Genomic DNA, 18636 nt, shown 5'->3' with positions numbered 1-18636 from the left:
TTGCACTGAGTTGAGAGAGATTCCACGAAACCAATTACATGCCAGTGTGTAGCCAATACATCCGATGATCAAGAAAACCTCTAAAAGCCAATCATTAGAAACACGAATCCGAAATCGACATGAGCTTTCTAAGAACTAACCCGAAGAACTACACCCCCAGTATGAGAGAACATTTGGAACTTCAAAATGACGATCACACCAGTGATGATCTCACCATAGAAGTGCATTATGTTCTGAGAACTGAAAAGCTCTATCTTTCCGATAGCTTAGGACCATCCGAGATTCTTTATAAGAATTGGTCCAACCCTTGTCAGACCACAACTACTTTTGGAATTCCATAAATTCCACCGTAGTCTATTCACGTCCCCAGCATGGACGAAGTATTTGTCTGACATGACTTGTATAAACCTACTCATCTTAACAGCAATCATTGAAAACCCTAACTTCGTAGAAAAACCCGTAGGAAACTGCGAACTGAGGAATCAAGCGAGCATAGCGGATCCGCATCCCACTAGTGAAGGTTCCCTGGAACGCCATGCGAAGACCGGAGTTCACTTAGGAGTGCGAGGAACATTCTAATAGGAAGTGCCCTCATCTCATTACTCGATCATTCATGCCTACTTCTTTGCCTAAACTTTAATTTCGGGACGAAATTCTCTCTAACGGGGGGATGATGTGACAACCCAAAAATTTTCGTCAGTTTTAACGTTGAAATTAAGTACGTCAAAAATTAGCCAAATTGATCCCAAAATATTTTTGACCGGATTTAAAACCGTTAGAATATTTTAAATAATATTCGTCAAGCGAACCAAAATTAAGGAGGTATAATTTTAAAAATTTGTTGTGTTCAACGGTAGTCGTGAAAAACCCCATTCGCGGTTGGTGTCAGGTGGACCCCCAACCAGGCCATAAACTCCTCCCTCTATAAGGGTTGAGTGGGTTTTCATTCCAACCCTTTTCACACCTTAGGAGTTTCTCTCTCTACTTTCTCTCTCTACAAATTGGGTTTTGGTAAAAAAATCGCCCCTTCGAGCTTCAAAACGGTAAGTTAACCTTCCTAGCTTGTTGTTTAGCTTATCACACTTGCAAATTTGTGGCTTAAACATCCAAAAACCCCAAGAACAAGATTTTACGGTCTTGGGAGCATCGCAAAACCGTAAACACCTTGAAAGAGGATTTTGGTGCCCAAAAACCCCTCCAAACCACTTCTCATGCTTAGCAATGACTTAGGGGCTTACATGAAAGGACTTAGAACACCAAAATCTTAACATATGGGGAGTAAACATGAGTTTACGGTCTAAGAACATTCTTGGACCGTAAACCCATCTTCAAGGACCATAAACACCTTTTTGGGTGTTGAACTACCCCTTAAACACCTCAAAAAGCTTCCATGAGTACCTAGAGCCTTGTAATCCTTCATTTGATGCACCAAAACACATGATTCATGGACTAACATGAGTTTACTGCTGTAAACTCATGTGTTTAAGGTAGTAAACTCACCAAGAACACCTTCATAGACCATAAACACCTTTCCAAGGTGTTTAAGTGCCTTTAACACCTTCCTATGCTCATATAAGTGACTAGAACCTTGCCTACATAGCCTAGAACCACCAAAGCACAAAAGGAATGGCCTAACATGAGTTTACGACCATAAACTCATGTGTTTACGACCGTAAACTCCTCAAGGAGTGGCAATTGAGGGTAAACTCCTTATTGTGTCCATTTTGAGCCTCAATCACTTCCTTAGCCCTTGATTCGACACTAGCATGATTCTATGAGTGAGTTAACACCTTTAAACATCCCATGACACCACTACCATGAGTTTACGGCCATAAACTCATGGGGGAAGTGGTCTTGAAACCGTAAACACCCATAAGGGCCATCATTTGAAGAGTAAACTCCAATGTGAGTCCATACACACCTTCTATGCAACCCTTGATACTTCTAGCACTTATAGCAAAGTGTTTTTATGTGGTAAGACATCCTTACTTGCTTAATTAGTTATTAAATGACTAATTAGATACTTAAATGTATCATTACATGTTAAATAGGATTCGCGTGTGTGGTCAAGTCCTCACTTGACACTTAGCATCCTATACCGTCCATTCATCCGAAACGCCAACGTCAGGTGAGTTCATACCCCTGAATTAACCTTTTAAATGTTTTTACATGCTTTTATGGGGGAATACAAGTTAAAAAATGCTAGTTATCATATCAATCATATGTGATTAATAACCCGCATGCACAAGGATTTATCACACATTCAGTTGTTTTACCAAGTATAATACTATAGATGGTTTTCCAAAACGTCTTTACTTGTTTAAATATTTTCTCAAATTGTCTCTCGTGCTATATGTTTTACTTCTAAACCAGTTACAACAGTGTTTTAAACAAAGTTTTTCTTTACTTATATTGTGTTATCAAATTATATTCAAAACATGTTTATGAACGGTTTTCAAAGCTTGTTTTACATAAAGATATCAAGTCGTAAATTCTTATTTTTAAAGGTTTTACCAAAGTTTTCTTCTATACTTCTATGCTTCTACTTCGTTAAATGCATGCCTATACTTGTATAGTTATATAAATAATGTTTAAAAGACTTAGGAAGGCTAGTTCGCCCTATTTCCTTTTCCTCGTTGGGATGTGGTCTGGTGGGTATCGGATATCCGTCCGAAGGTCGTTTAAACATTAGTTATATATCATGTATACACGTATAGACATAAAGGTTTACATCGACCAGTTCATTTCCCTTGGGTAGCAAGGGCATCCTTCCATTCATCATTCATAGATTAGAGACACTAGTAACTATTATAGGAATAGTTAGGAGGTTCTATTCACTCTTTCTAGTATGAGAATACCAAAGGAGTCAGTTCATTCGCGAGTCTATATCATTTCTCCAACACCTCTAATAGAATTCAGAATACAAGATGCATCTTCAGGACATGGATCTCCCCGTCGTCAAGTTGGTAACCAGAGTCTCCTGGAGGGAGAGCAGGCAATGTGTGTATAGATCTATACGGGACTGACACTCCCGCACCCTGACTGCTAGCTACAGTCCACGACCTACCAAGCCAAGGGGTGAAAAATGTCACATTCATTCCGATGCTTGCAGGGCATCAAGTACTCTAGTGTCAATCAGTATGGTTACGAGTATCTCCATGTTTACCTTATAATCAATGGCCTTAAGGTAACGAGAATTAACACTGTATTCTTGAAACAACACTCTTAGGATCACCCTTTGTTTTAGACCTGGCTAGCTGTATCGTTCATTTGATATTGTCTGGGGTCTGTGTTTCTTTGTTTTAGACCTTGCTAGCTGTATCGTTCATTTGATACTGTCTGGGGTCTGTGTTCCTTTGTTTTAGACCTTGCTAGCTGTATTGTTCATTTGATATTGTCTGGGGTCTGTGTCTCTTTGTTTTAGACCATGCTAGCTGTATCGTTCATTTGATACCGTCTGGGGTATGTGTTTCCTTTTGTTAGACTGAGCCAGACGTATCATTCATTCGATACTCTCCTGGAGTCTATGATTTCTTTTTCCTTAGTCAGCATTATTTTCTGCTGAGGCATATATTATTTTCCCCTAGTATTTTTACTAGTGATATTCTTCTACTTTCTTTAAAGTCAAATACCGTATTTTGGTAATGATAGTATTTCAGGGAAAATTTCTCTTTAAAACATAACACTGTCGAGTCTTGGTAGAAGACTGCTTTTAATTAGAAAATATAGGATTTTTTGGAAAGGACGCTAATACACCGTAGATTCTAAACTACTACTTTTTATAAAGTTATTTTGAATAAAATGCTTACTTACACAAATGACACTAAATACTTATGAACTCACCAGCATTCATAAAAATGTTGATACTCACTTTCAATATAACTCGTATTCTCAGGTCAGCAATAGACAGGTACACCCGGGAGCTTTTGTGAAGCCAGCCTAGAACCGAGCTGCATCTATATTAGTTTCTTTATTACTTTGATGTTGCTATTAAATGTAACTTATGTAAAACTATTACTATTAATGCAATGGTTGTTGTACTTTGATTACTATACTGCACATGTTGTGATACTTGACATGACGTCATCCACCCCAGAACGTTTCCGCCGTTCCGGTTTTGGGGTGTGACAAAAGCTGGAAATGTCTTGGAAATCTCGTTTTTGTGAGAGGGAGTTAGAGAGAAAAGAGGTGTTTAATCTTTAGTGAAATGAGAGCAAGTGAGTAAGGATGACGAGAGATAAGAGTCTTCAGCCTTTGACCATGAGTGGGGCTGGTCAAATGGTGGGGAAAGTACTCTTGAATGACCATGTATGGTGGGGAGTACAATGGCTTGTCATGGGAATGGGTATGGGGTGGTTATTTGTGTCAAATATTATGGTAAGATTCACACTCCACCAGTTAAAATAATTAAAAACGGGCTTAAAACGGAGTAATGATTGAAAACCGGGTGAAAAATGAAGAAATCTAAAGTCAGGCGAGGGCTTGGTCATCAGCAGTCCAAAATCTGGAGTGGCATCGGCTGCTGATGCGGATCCGAAGAGGGAGGAGTTGTGGTCCGAGGAGGCTCTGCGGGCGGGTTCGTCAGGAGGGTCCGGAGCGAAGCCTGCTGCGGTCGGTGGCTGCGGTTCGCTGACTGCGGCTCGCTGCTGCGGTTTGCTGACTACGGCTCGCTTGCTGCGGTTAGCCAAGTGGACTCCGGTTTAGCTTCTTGGGACCTCGATCCAAGGAGGACTTGGCCCCCATGGGGAGGCTTCGGTCCTAAAGGGTTAATTTCCAAGATTTTTCCCTTCTTTGAGTGGTTCCTCATCAAGCCAAGTATCGGGATGCCCCAATTGATTATAAAAATTTCAAGAGAGGTTTCGGGAGAGATTTGGGAGAGATTTTACAATCTTGGAGAGATTCCTCATATGGAGAGAGATTTGGGAGAGATTTTACAATCTTGGAGAGATTCCTCATATGGAGAGAGATTTGGGAGAGATTTTACAATCTTGGAGAGATTCCTCATATGGAGAGATATTTGGGAGAGATTTTACAATCTTGGAGAGATTCCTCATATGGAGAGAGATTTGGGAGAGATTTCTAATATGGAGAGATAGAGTGAAAGAGATTTAAGAGTGGTTCCATTTATGACCTTTTTAAGTATCCAGCTTCGCAACGCAAGGTTTGTAAACCCGTGAAGCCACGTTTTACTGTACTACACACTCCCGATGAGTGTGAAATAGTGTTTTATCGCTTTGGTTCATGGTTTAGCACTATCAAGGCTAATGGAAAATTAAACACACGAGTTTCCAAATGATGCTTTCTCATTGAAATAGTGAGTTGAACAGTAATTACATAATGTAAACCCTAATATACAAGGTTTAATTGAGTCGGCCGGTTTTACTCGTTGACTTCGTTTGACTTTGACTTGACCCGAAATTGACTATTGTCACAGTACTTCTCCTGCTAGAATTATGAAAATTCCACTAGGGCTTCAAGACACTTTCACTTGGGACTTAGGGACCAAAATTTCATAAATAAAATTATAGGGATAAATTTAGAAGTACGTTAACATCGGGATGTTATACATACGTCCTTGTGTTGACTTCTATTGACTTTTGACCAATTGTGCCTTAAGTGGAATTGTGAGGGATTTTGGAGGGAAAATTACCTTAAATATTAATTAGGTTTAATTGGTGCAATTATTAGGTGGAGTCTAGTTTTGGCTGGTCGGGTGTGAGTTCTATCAATCATCTGTGCAAGGTTAGTCTGCTCACTATTCTTACCTATGTGGTAGAATATATTTATCTTTTTGATGAGTTGTTGGGTCTATATGATATTAATGTGATATGTGTTATTGTGCGTACTGAGACTTTGAGTAGTCTTTAGGGTCGTTAATAACCTACCAGGGCGTGTTGTTTGCCCACTGAGACTTTGGGTAGTCTTTAGGGTTACTGATAACCCATAGTTGCTTATTTTTTGTTGTGATGTATGTGGTATTTTGGGGAAATCACTGAGTTTCGTGGCTATAGTTGTTGATTAAATGTGTTTCAGGTACTTTTGAGGATCGCGGGAAGACAAAGGCTTGATTGTACACATTCGCCTGCAATTATGATTTTGAATATTTTGGGACACTCTGATGTTTTGATGATGATTTGTAATTGACATTTCTAATATTTTTTAGACGATTTTTATGAAACAATGTTTTATAAGAATTTAAAAATGAAAATTTTGATTTGGAAATTTAGGATGTTACAAGACATCTTCACTACCCATCAAATCGCAATCCGACCCAATACCCAATCAAAGAAGTGCAATAAACAAAAATATGACACATTGTCTCACTAAACTCGAAATATAGATAAATCTGGAAAAATATGTAAATAAAATGGTGTTCTCTTGCTTCCCCTCTACATTTACTTCTTTCATATACAAGAGAAAGCTTGAATCAGACACATTACACATGGTAATGTTTTTTAGGGAGGAAAATGGCTATTTGTGGTCTTGCAACTCATTTCATACTTTTTAAGGTAATTTACTCCTAAACATGACATTTTTAACACACAACCAAAATTCTCATTTTGCATCCCATTCGATGATCCATAACCGGATTTGTAACTAACGAAACAATTTTTATAAGTATTATGTAATTAATCACCTAAATCTCCCTAAGAATTAATGTTTTCATGTGTTTGGCATCAACCATCACCAACACCACATCACATTTGTGATCATCATCAATGTCTCCTGCAACATCTTGCCATTAGTATTACTATCATCCACTACTAGAAAAGAGGCTTTTCTTGACGGACAATGTCTGTCGTAAATGCCTATACATGACAGAAAAATGTATGTCCTTGAAAGTCGTGTCATAAAAGAAAATGACTGACCTTTATGACCAACAATTATGACATACATACATGACATTCATTTACAATTGACTTTGAATGTCATAATTTGTAACATTTTTGGAATTATGACAGACATTTACGACTTCAAATTACGACATGTTCTGTACATCATGATTTTTAACATAGTTTTACGACATACTTTGTATGTCATGGTTTTACATTATATATATATATATATATATATATATATATATATATATATATATATATATATATATATATATATATATATATTCTACCAAATCTTTGTTAGGAATTTTAGGGTTTGTGGTGGATATCTGGACACCAACTTGGATCGTGATATCACTTTCCGAACTGATATTTCTACCCTATGCCTGGGTTACAAGAAATTCAGCCTAGGATAATCCAAGTGGACACTTGTGTTTCTAGGCACAGAAGACGTAAACCAATACGCTAGAGGATTCTGTGAAAGTCTGATGAAAACGAGAGCTTAAGATCGTAACCCTCTTCTGTAGAGGAAGAGCTATTTATATATTAAACACGATTAGGGTTTCATTAGGGTTGGGCCGTCATTAGTTGCTTTGGATGCAAGTAATGTTAATCCAGATTTTATGAGGATTTAGGGTTACCAAAAACTAACAAGTTTCGTTAGTTTTACCATAATCACGCTCACGAAATTGAAGTTTCCATTATGTTCCCATATGTAAAATTCGGTAGGTTTTGGGGCGCTGCCCTTTGGACCCTGCTAGGGGCGCTGCCCCTAGACCCCACCAAAGGGGCGCTGCCCCTTTGTAAACCTCAAACACGGGGGCGCTGCCCCCGAACCCCCGACTAGTCGTCGAGCCGGCTTCTGATTCGATCTTATACATGCGTGCACTCCGCACAACCCCGTACATATATTAGAGTACAAATCATGAAGCCCCTTGGCTCATATGTTGGTTCTAGTTACTTAAAAGGACATGGTGACACTAAAATCACCAACAATCTTAATCAAACTAAATTACAAATTGATTGTCTAAATTACACGAACTATAGTGTCAAATTCAAAATACATTCCAAGTTCATCAAAAAGTATATGTCAAATACATATCACTTGTAAATAAAGTTTATTACATAAGTAACCCATTTTTCACGCACCCTATCAAGCAAGCTCGACATCTGTATATTCATTCTTCCCCCAAAACTGAGATAAATATATTAGCAATAAACTCTTAAGCAATTATATATGTAAATATTCTAAAACACTTCAAGTCAATCAATTAACTAACGCATTTATTACTTCGTTATTCAACACCTCAAGTCCTTCATCAACAACCTTTTTCATGAACTTATGAACTTAAGAACATAATACCTGCATTCCGTGTAACTAGGCTGAAAAGGACACTATACAACTATATAATAAAATGATCTGTATAAAATAATAATATATTAGCCAAATCCAATTGAAGTTAAAGTTGTACTTTGTTCTAACAATAACATTTATCATGTTGACATTTACCTTTTTCTTTGATCCACTTTATCTTGCATGCAAAAATGGAATTAGCATTGGTGGATTCATCTAAGAGAAGAAGATACCTAAAAAGGAACAAACATAGACATTATAAAAAGCTGGAAGTAAAACGTGATCAAATTATTTATGGGTAATAACCAGGAAAGATAGATTAAACATAGGTTATCACATTTATTTTTTCATTAAGTCATTTCTATAAGAGTGGAATACATAATGGTTAAATGCTAGAAATACCAAAGTACTTTTTTGTTATCTTTATTATATATTGAATCATACTTTCATTTTTTTCCATTACAACATTATAGTATGAAAAATCTACCCAATTATAGCAATGACATCAAAATATGAAACATTTTTAGTGCCATGATTGGATAAATTTCTCAAAGTGTAATGCCTTAATAAGTTAAATTTGAAAGTACAATGCTATAATTGGTTACATTTCAATAATACCTTAATAACAAAAATATTGAAAGTACAATGGTGTAGTAGAAAGAGAAATTGGAGTAGGATGCTATAATTAACAAAGAAATGGAACTACATCGCCTTTTTACACTTAAACCTACAAATAAAGACCATTTTATCAACCTGAGTGTGAAACCTTTGACATGTAGTGCATAGCTTCACACAAAACTATCTTTGTAAAATATCGTCTAAGATTAATAGTTGTGTATAAGACAAACCTACTGCTAAACATAGTCATGATGACTCTACCCGGGTAAAATCATTATTATGAGAATGGCCATGTACAGAAGCAGAATATTGGCCCCATCAAAAATCATTTGTATGGTGCAAAAGCTTTAAAATAAGCCAAAACCAAACAATAAAAAGAAAGATAAATAATGATAATATTCAATGTAGAACAATAGAATTCACTAAAAAGTCGAATTATTTGATCAATGATATTCAACTTATTCAATAAAAAGTCAAAACATTAAACTGTAAGTCTGTAACTCACCTTGACATTATATCGAAGACCTAGTGGACAGAATTTGCAAGACATATTTATTAGACTAATTCTTTAGCAGGATAAAGCCTTCAAGTGAATCATTCGATGTGCCTTTAACCTAACCAGTATATCACTAACCACTTATAGCTTTTTTATGAAGATTAAAAGTAAAAAAAAAAAAAATGAAGTGAACGCATAACTAAAAGATTGTTGGATGTTTGAACATTCGATAGAACCTTACCTTTGTATTTGATTAATCGTTGGAGTATCAATCGACATTTCCTAATTCAAAAAAAAACAAAAAAGAAGTTATTAGTTTGGAGGATTAGGAAAATGGGATTCAATACGTAAGTCAAAATTTTCCAAACATCAAAAAAAAATGCAATTTTTTCTAAGCCTTTACTGTAAATTCACCAAACACGTTCCTATTCCAATTTTGATCATAAACGAAATGGTTTAATATGTATTTTTCCATCCTAAATCAAAAACAACAACTGAAGGTGGATGTCATCGAAGAACAATCAGTAAGAAGATGCCCTTGTTTGAAACCTTTCATTGACTGGTTGGGTAGCTATCAATATAAGCCCTAATTAAATTACATGAAATCAAATGGTTTGAAAGTGAGTATGAGAAAGTATGTGAGTGGAGTGAAAGACGAAAAATGAATTTGAGATTGGGTATGGATTATTGAGGGAAGCATCGGTGATGGAAGAATAATTGAAGATGAATAATCGACTGTGAGGTGAGAGGTTGAATATATAGAAGAAAAAAAAGGCGGTGAAGAGAGAGAAACAATCACGAAAGTATTTCGCTTTTGTCGTTGATTACAAAAGAGATAAGGAGGAGGGCTAGGGTTTTTGAGAGGGTCTTAATCCCCAAATATGCAACGAACATGGGTGCTATGTGTTGGAAGGAAACATAAGGAAGTAATCTTAACTTTGACCTAAAAATTGATAAGTATAAAAATAAATCAATGAAAAAGCTTACAATCATGAGACAACTTGCTTCTTCATGAGGATAATGTGGAAATGAAAACTTCAACGACATAGGCAGAAGAGGAAGTGGAAGATGGAAACTGGAAGAGTGGAACTGCACCGCAATAACAATCTGAAGCTACGAATGAAGTTTATGGTGATGGAAGACGCTTGGAGTAGATGCGAACGAAGTTTCCAAAAGGTCAGACACACACACAATCGTTTGTATGGTGTAAGGAAAAGCTGAAAAGGGAAAACATTAATTAATAATTATTAAATCAAGGGAAAAGGAAGCCAGGGATGATATTGATAAAAAGAGAACGAAAGGGACGAAAAGTGACAATATGGGAAAATTTTAGTGCCAATTTTGATGATGTCCTAGGTTACAAAATCTTGACCGCATCCATTGTTATTAAGAAATTTTTTTAGTTATTAAGTAAAAAAAGAAACATGTATATATACATATATATATATGAAGTACATATTTTACATGTGTGTATTACAACGACAAAGTATTACGTAGTTGGACGCATTTATACAACGCTGACGCAAAGCTACCACAACATACGCATGTCCTAGTAAACCCCACAAAGAAAGATGATGACAAAATGAAACTCAAAACAGATGTTCAAAAAAATTTGAAAAAGGAAACAAAAATTAAAGACATATCGATCAGAGAGAAATGTGTAATGTGGCAAACAGGGGGGAAAAAGGGAAGTGAGTCAGCTGTGCTGGTTGAACCAAAAGTGAAAATAATGTAAACAATATAAAATATGGAGAAATTATAGCAACCGACCAAAATAAGGTGATCAAAATATCAACAACTAAAAAAACGGGGACAAATTATGGCAAGGGAGCAAAGTAATTTGGTCAAAATAGGAAACACAATAAAAAAGGGACAAATTATAGCAATCGAGCAAAATAAGGTGATCAAAATATCAAATATAAAAAAAACATGGACAAATTATGAAATGAAGCAAAGTAATGTATCAAAATATGAAACAAAAGAAGTAAATTGTTACTCTTAGGAATTAAAGTAGTATATATATATATATATATATATATATATATATATATATATATATATATATATATATATATATATATATATATATATATATCGTTTTTTGGGTATCCTATTTACTCATAAAAAACAAACCAATTCATATATTAAAATGCTCATTGTTTTTTTATTTAAATTTTAACAAATTAACATACAATATAAATTTATGACAGCCAGTTTTGTCCGTCATAGATCATTGCTATTTTATGAAATATGACAGACTTTAACGACAGACATGAAATGTTTGTTAGAAAACTGTTGTACGTCATAATTCTCTGTCAATGAAAGCATTTTTTCTAGTAGTGCTCTGTATTCATAATTAGCTTTGTTTTATAAGTTACAAGCATGAATTTTTCCAAAGTAAGAGACCAAATGAAATAATTGCAAGTTTTAAGACTATGTATTTCGCTGTAAACATGATTATATTACAATTCATAAGTTTACACTCAAACAATAAGGATGTTACATCCTTGACCATTAAAATATGAAATACAAACCCAAACAAAAAGGAAAAAATAAAAATAAAAGTACTTAAGCATAGTCCCCTGAGGTTGGAAGTGCCTCGTATGATCCAATGAAAACATCACCGTAGATTAATCCAGCCAACCCACCACCAATAAGTGGGCCGACCCAATAAATCCAGTTTTGTGAGAAGTCTCCACTAACAACAGCCGGGCCGAATGACCGAGCTGGGTTCATTGAGCCGCCACTGAAAGCTCCAGCAGCCAAAATGTTGGCTCCAACAATAAAGCCGATTGCAATGGGTGCAATGGTTCCGAGTGATCCCTTCTTAGGGTCAGCAGCGGTGGCATAAACTGTGTAGACAAGAGCAAAAGTTATGATGATCTCAAACACGACTCCTTGAATACTGCTCATGCCACTAGCAACTCCGTGGGTTGGAACGGCCTGTCAAATTCCAAATATGTAAATACAAATCCAAGATTTTGAATAAAAAGTTATTTTAGAAATGAAAATATAATATAATTAAGAAAGCTAACCAAGCCACCGGTAACAAATTGTAGGAGGAAACATGCAACGATGGATCCAAGAAGTTGGGCAATCCAATAAAATAGACCGGTTATGATGGTGATGTTACCACCAATAGCCAATCCGAAGGTGACAGCTGGATTCAAATGGCCTCCGGAGATGTTGGCTGCTATTGAAACCCCAACAAAGAGTGCAAATGCATGGGCTATTGCCACTGCAACTAATCCTGCGGGGTCTAGTGCTGCATCTGCTGTGAGCTTACCTAAAAAGTTTATAAAACTCCATTATACGTTAGATTGTAATGAAAAGAATGCATGTTTTCATTTTATATGGTTTAAGAAAGAAATGTAACATACCATAAGCAATAGCTGACCCGACACCCGCAAACACGAAAAGAAGGGTAGCAATGAACTCAGCCAAGTAAGACTTGACTGAACCTGCGCTAAAAGAGTCACCAATGCTACCGATTGTCAACTTCACCATTTTTAGAGCTCTTTGAAGCTAATAGTCAAAGGATGAGATGGGTGACTTGGTAAAGTGTGATTTGTGAATGGTTTCAAGAATGTGTTATATAGCGCTTAAATTCAGAATATTAAAATAATAGTCCGGTATTTAAGTTTTAAATATGTGGCTATGACGGCTCAGTTATGTATATAGAATTTGAGGTGGCACCGACCTTGGGGCCAAGGTGGCTGAGCCTGACTTTGTTGCCACCCCACCGGCCTTGATTACGAAAATACTTGTTCGTTTGTAATGGAGGCTGGGAATATTACAACTAATGTGTTAATATGGTTATGATTAATCAAGGGATCTGGTATTACCTATTTACAACAATTTGATTTCATCAAATAAATCGATTTACAATCTTATTTATTTGAAAACTTTTTGTTTGATTTTCGACAACTCAGCATTTCCCATTTTAATGTATGCAAATTATATAAAGACATTTTCTTATAAAAAGACCATCATGAGTTTTAATTTTCCATGAATTAAAATAATAATATGGGAGTTGAAGCTTAATGATTGAATGGACGGGTCACGTTATATCCTGATAAGTTTTGAAATATTAAAATAGCATAAAATAATAGTTTAATGGGTTTATAATTTAATTAATGACAATTATGGCGCATTTTCCATTTAAAATGGAGCAAGTAATCGAGAAGTGGTTGTCATGTTTAAAGTAAGTACATGCTATCAAGATGAGTACTATTTTAAATAGAAAGAGATTTGTTCTAATTTTGAACGTAGCTTCATCAAATGAACTACGTTAAATTTTAGGTTAAATTTTTTGTTTTTTTATTGTTATTCGAATATTTATATCATATTTATGTTTAATTATCAGAGTCCTTAATACCAACAAATTTAATATTTGCACAAAGAAAACATATATCTATATATATATATATATATATATATATATATATATATATATATATATATATATATATATATATATATATAACATATATGATATTTTCACAAGAAGACTAGTGCAAATATATATATATATATATATATATATATATATATATATATATATATATATATATATATATATATATATATATATATATATGCACTAGTCTTCTTGTGAAAATATCATATATGTTATAGGATCTTTAATGTCTAGTTCCCAAGTTTAAGCAAAGAAGAAAAAAAGTAAGAAGAGTAAAGAAGAAAAATGAAAGGAAAAGAAAGTTTTCTTTTGTATTCTCGAGCTGAACAAAAGTGAAATGAAAATTAATCATTTTGTTTTTTCTTTCCAAATCCAACCAAATCGGAAAGAAGATTAGGAGGGAAAGTGATCCTTTCATTTCCCTCTAATTCCTTTCATTTCCTTCATTTAATGAAACTCGGGAATACCAATTTCTTTTACTTTCTTCTCATTTACAGTCATTTCATTTCTTTTCACTCGTTAAGTTGAACTCGGGAACAGGGTGTATGGCTTACCAATGTCTAGAAGGTGAATGGTGGTTGGATACTTCAAATGCAAAGCTTCAAAGACCAATCATTTTTGTTCTTCTTCCTTATAGAGCACAATACCACCAAAAGAGAGCACCAAATGGTTATTAAGAGAGTACCAAAATGGAATTAGTACACCAAAATCGAAATGTAAATATGTTTGGAAAATGTGCAGTAAAATGGTGTTCTCTTGCTTCCCCTCTACATTTACTTTCATATACAACAAAAAGTTGGAATGAAACACATTAAACCTGGTAATATTTTTTAGGGAGGAAGGAGTACGAGACTTACTATATTGTTCAATGGGACTAAAATTGTTAAGTTTGGTCTCGAAACTTATTCCATACTTTCTAAGGTAATTTACTCCTCAACAAGACATGTTTAACACACAACCAAAGTTCTCGTTTGCATCCCGATCGATGATCCTTAAGTGTATTTTGTAACTAACGTAACAGTTTTTGTACAAATAATGCAATCAATCACGTGCGTCTTACTAAGAATTAATGTTTTCATATGTTTGGCATCAACCACCACGAGCACCGCATCACATTTGTGATTGTCATCAATGTCTCCTCCAATATCTTGGCATCCTTATTGTTGGTGATTTGAATTACAAATGTATATTTAAGTGACCAGATACAATCTTGATGAACATTAAACAAGTAAGGGAGGTGCAGAGTGCACACTTGTTTGAGTTTGTTCAAGATTCAAAGTATGTTTACATATAACGGCAAATCCCCTAAACGGACGGGGGTCTGAGGTTATCCCATGGTAGCAGGGTCCAAGGGGAGGCAGCTATTGGCGGGGTCCAATCGGCTGAGCCCCTGGTTGGGGTCGAGCTGTTTTTTACTTTTGTCTTGACCCTTATTTAAAACCCGATTGTGTAACAGTTTGTGACTATTAGAAACTACCTTGTGACAGTTTGGCAGTTTTCAGACATAGATATTAATAACCAGTTTTGGTCAGGTACATATAAAAATCATAATCATCAAATATTCTCTATTTTGGCATCTCATTCCAACTCTTATCTAATTGAGATTTCGAGAGTACCACCGAAATACTTCAATTTGAAAGTGTTTTTCACGAAGTACTTCAATTCTAACATCTCGTTTTTGGATTTCAAATAGGAGTAGAAAACATATATTAATTGAGTTAAGTGGCTTCAAAATATGGCTTTAACTTGTATTTATTTATTAATCTATTTACTTTTTGTAATGATTTTTCTCTATATCCTTGCTAGAAGTTTATTTTATATTAAACGTTCATCCGCTCAGACCTCATTTAGTATCATGACATGCATAAATAAATCGTCAACTGTAACTTCAATTAATGAATTTAGTTTAGTATGTTTTAAGTCAAAAGTAATTAGATAGAATTGTGGGGCTTGCCAATACTTTTGATTTTTAAGCATGTCATGATGATGCATGATATCTAAATAGATGAGCGTTTAATATTTAAAAAAATAAATAAATAAAATAAAATAAAAACTTCTAGCAAGGATATAAAGAAAAACCATTACAAAAAATAATTAAATAAATAAATACAAGCTAAACCTAGATTTTTAAGCCAATTAACCCGATTAATTTTATGTTTTCTGCTACTATTTGGAATCCAAAAAACAACCTATCGACTAAGTTATTCAACAAATTGGATTTCCTAGGAATTAAGAACCAAAAAGAAAAGAATTATCGAAACTCCATAAAGACCAAAGAGTAGTAACCACCACCGCATCAAAAGCTTTACTTTGACCTCATATCAACATAATCGAGTCCGCCAAAATGAAAATCAACTGAAAAGTAAAAGGCGAAGGCATCTCCATTCCCCACCAAATTGTGATCCAACTCTAAACCTCAATCAAAGAAGAGCAACCTGCAAAAATATGATCCACTGTCCCCATCGAACTCGTAAAGAAAGGACACACGATCGACTCCAAGGTAATCCCCCTAGCCGATAATCTCTCCCTTGAGGGAATACATTCTGATATAATACGCCAAACGATGATATTCAACTTTATAGGAAATGTATCATCCAGTTTCAGGATGTTTCTGATTTCGGGTTAACGAACTGTAATTGGATCGAATAAAGGTCTTGGGCTTCAAGGGAATAGAGTTTAGGCCCTAGTGGATGTTGATAATGTTAGTTAAGTTATTTAAGCCCTTGAATTGTATTTTGGAGCCAAAGGGTAAAATAAGAAAAGTGATATTTTTGACTTCTTTCTTAAATTAATGAATTTAGTTTAATATGCTTTAAGTCAAAAGTAATTAGATAGAATTTTGGGGCTTGTCAATACCTTTGCGTGCATATAAAGATCACTAAAAATGTAGTTGGAACAAAGGAGTTATGATTGTTTAAAGCTGAAGCTGAAAACAGGAAAATGAGGAATTTATTTGAGAAGCACAGAGCACACTTTAATGAGCGTGGGGCTCCCCCAGCCCAGTGGGTTGCACGTTTTTTAGGGTTTTGGGATATTTAAAGGCTATTAGCCCTAAGATTTCATCATTTTCGGCCTCTACCTCCTCTAGAACTCCTCTAATAAAACCTTAGCCTCCATGTGCTTAGATCTCTTCCTCTCTTCTAAATCCATTTTGGTACTCACTTAGTGACCATTTGGTGCTCTCTTTTGGTGGTATTGTGCTCTATAAGGAAGAAGAACAAAAAAGATTAGTCTTTGAAGCTATGCATTTGAAGTATCAGCCTCCATTAACCTTCTAGACCTTGGTAAGCCTTAAAGATCCAAGCTTTATTTCATTTAATCTATATATCTAAGATTTTGTTTGGTTTTTAGTCCATTTTAGCAACTTTTGGTCCCTTTGTCTCTTATTCCAATGAGTTGGGATAACTCTTGAGCTTTTAGCTAATGTGTGGGATGTTATTTGGTCATTTGTTGTAGTAAAGCATGCATGTAACAGCTCTCTTTACTTCATGCTTCAAGAAAGATGGGGTTTTGGTCATTTCTCATCTTAGGGTTTTAGATATTGGAAGTTTGTAGCCTTATAATGCATAAAGTTGGAAACTTTATGCATTTAGACATCATGTTGATTCAGGTCTGGAAAGTATGAGACTTGGACTTGTTGGATTAAGCACTTAATAGATTAAGTGGTTCATCAATGGGACCATGTCGAGACATAGGTTTTGTCGCGACGTGAAGACAAGGAAGCCATCGCGATCTGATGTCGGGACCACGGCGTAATGAAGGGCTTGGTTGCGGCGTGGTGGTCAGTGTTGGTTGATCAATTAAATTTAACCATTGGTCGTTGACTTTTTGGTTAAACTTTGATAGAATGGAGTGTTTAGCTAAGGACAAGTTTTGGTTTGGATTTAGTGTAACGTGCCAAAACTCATAATCAAAATTATTGTTTTATATTACATAAAACATCAACCAAACGTGTTTATCAAAACCATAGGGAAATCATAGTGTATCCATAATCATCCAAAATACATTGGAGTCAAATAAGTGAAAAGTCATGGTGTGTACGATGCAATCATCCTGAGTTCTTCCCCTTCGATCTGGAAGTACCTGAAACATAAACTGGAAACCATAAGCACAAAGCTTAGTGAGTTCCCCAAACTACCGTACACCATACATACATGCCAGCTTAAGGCTGTGTCAGGTCTATTTCATCCCTGGGTCTATTTCAACTCATATGTCAGCACAAGGTTGTACCGGATCTATTTCACCCCCAGGTCTATTTCAACTTATATGCCAGTACAAGGTTGTACCGGGTCTATTTCACCCCATATATATATATATATATATATATATATATATATATATATATATATATATATATATATATATATAGCAAACAGTCACACAGACATACATCACGTACAACAATAGTTGCAAAGACTTCAAGCACATACAATCCCTAGTGTCCTACAATATAATGAGCAAACACATCTCAGTCTGTTGTTAGTCAAATAAATGTTCGAGATGCTGAACCGAAGAATCCCCGTAGTAACCAACCAAATAAAACCCTAATTAATAATTAGGTCATAAACCATAATCAGGAATTTAATCAACTAATCCGAACCCCTAGGGTAGAAGACCATTTTACCCTTCCCTCAATTGGCCCAAAATCTGAGGCCCACACTCAGTGGCAAAAAAGCCCAAATAATGGCCCAATTCCTAAAGGACACCCAAAGCCAAATATGGGACCAAATACAAGAAAGCCAAAGCCTTAATCAGGAAGACTTGTGGCCTAACAAAGGCCTAAAACCCTAAATTCCAAAGATGACGCAAAACACAAAAGCCCATGACCAGGCCGAGTACGCTAAGCGTACCAAAAGTACGCCCGGTAGGGTGGTTATGTCTGATCGGGGACTCAGTCTCGTATGTGTAG

The 18636-nt window shown here is 35.4% G+C and overlaps 1 protein-coding gene and 1 long non-coding RNA gene across 3 annotated transcripts; both read right to left on the bottom strand.

Moving 5' to 3' along the window:
* Window positions 1–7883: 7883 nt before the first annotated feature.
* Window positions 7884–10519, bottom strand: LOC111921781 (uncharacterized). 2 transcript variants are annotated; one of them, XR_006184461.1, is made up of 5 exons: window positions 10295–10519; window positions 9549–9589; window positions 9317–9425; window positions 8350–8426; window positions 7884–8259 (listed from the first exon to the last, which is right to left on the bottom strand). It is a non-coding gene; the product is annotated as an uncharacterized LOC111921781 (long non-coding RNA). The 2 variants fall into 2 exon arrangements; XR_002860284.2 differs by lacking the exon at window positions 9317–9425.
* Window positions 10520–11722: 1203 nt separating this feature from the next.
* LOC111921779 (probable aquaporin TIP-type RB7-5A) lies at window positions 11723–12873 on the bottom strand. Its single transcript, XM_023917362.3, has 3 exons — window positions 12688–12873; window positions 12343–12593; window positions 11723–12250 (listed from the first exon to the last, which is right to left on the bottom strand). Exons 1-3 carry the CDS (start codon window positions 12812–12814, stop codon window positions 11876–11878), a joined length of 753 nt encoding a protein of 250 aa, XP_023773130.1. The 5' UTR covers window positions 12815–12873; the 3' UTR covers window positions 11723–11875.
* Between the last annotated feature and the right edge of the window lie 5763 nt (window positions 12874–18636).

The sequence above is a fragment of the Lactuca sativa genome, chromosome 6 (assembly GCF_002870075.4).
Source record: "Lactuca sativa cultivar Salinas chromosome 6, Lsat_Salinas_v11, whole genome shotgun sequence".
NCBI classification, from domain to species: Eukaryota; Viridiplantae; Streptophyta; class Magnoliopsida; order Asterales; family Asteraceae; genus Lactuca; species Lactuca sativa.
This window is presented reverse-complemented; position numbering and strand designations above follow the sequence as displayed.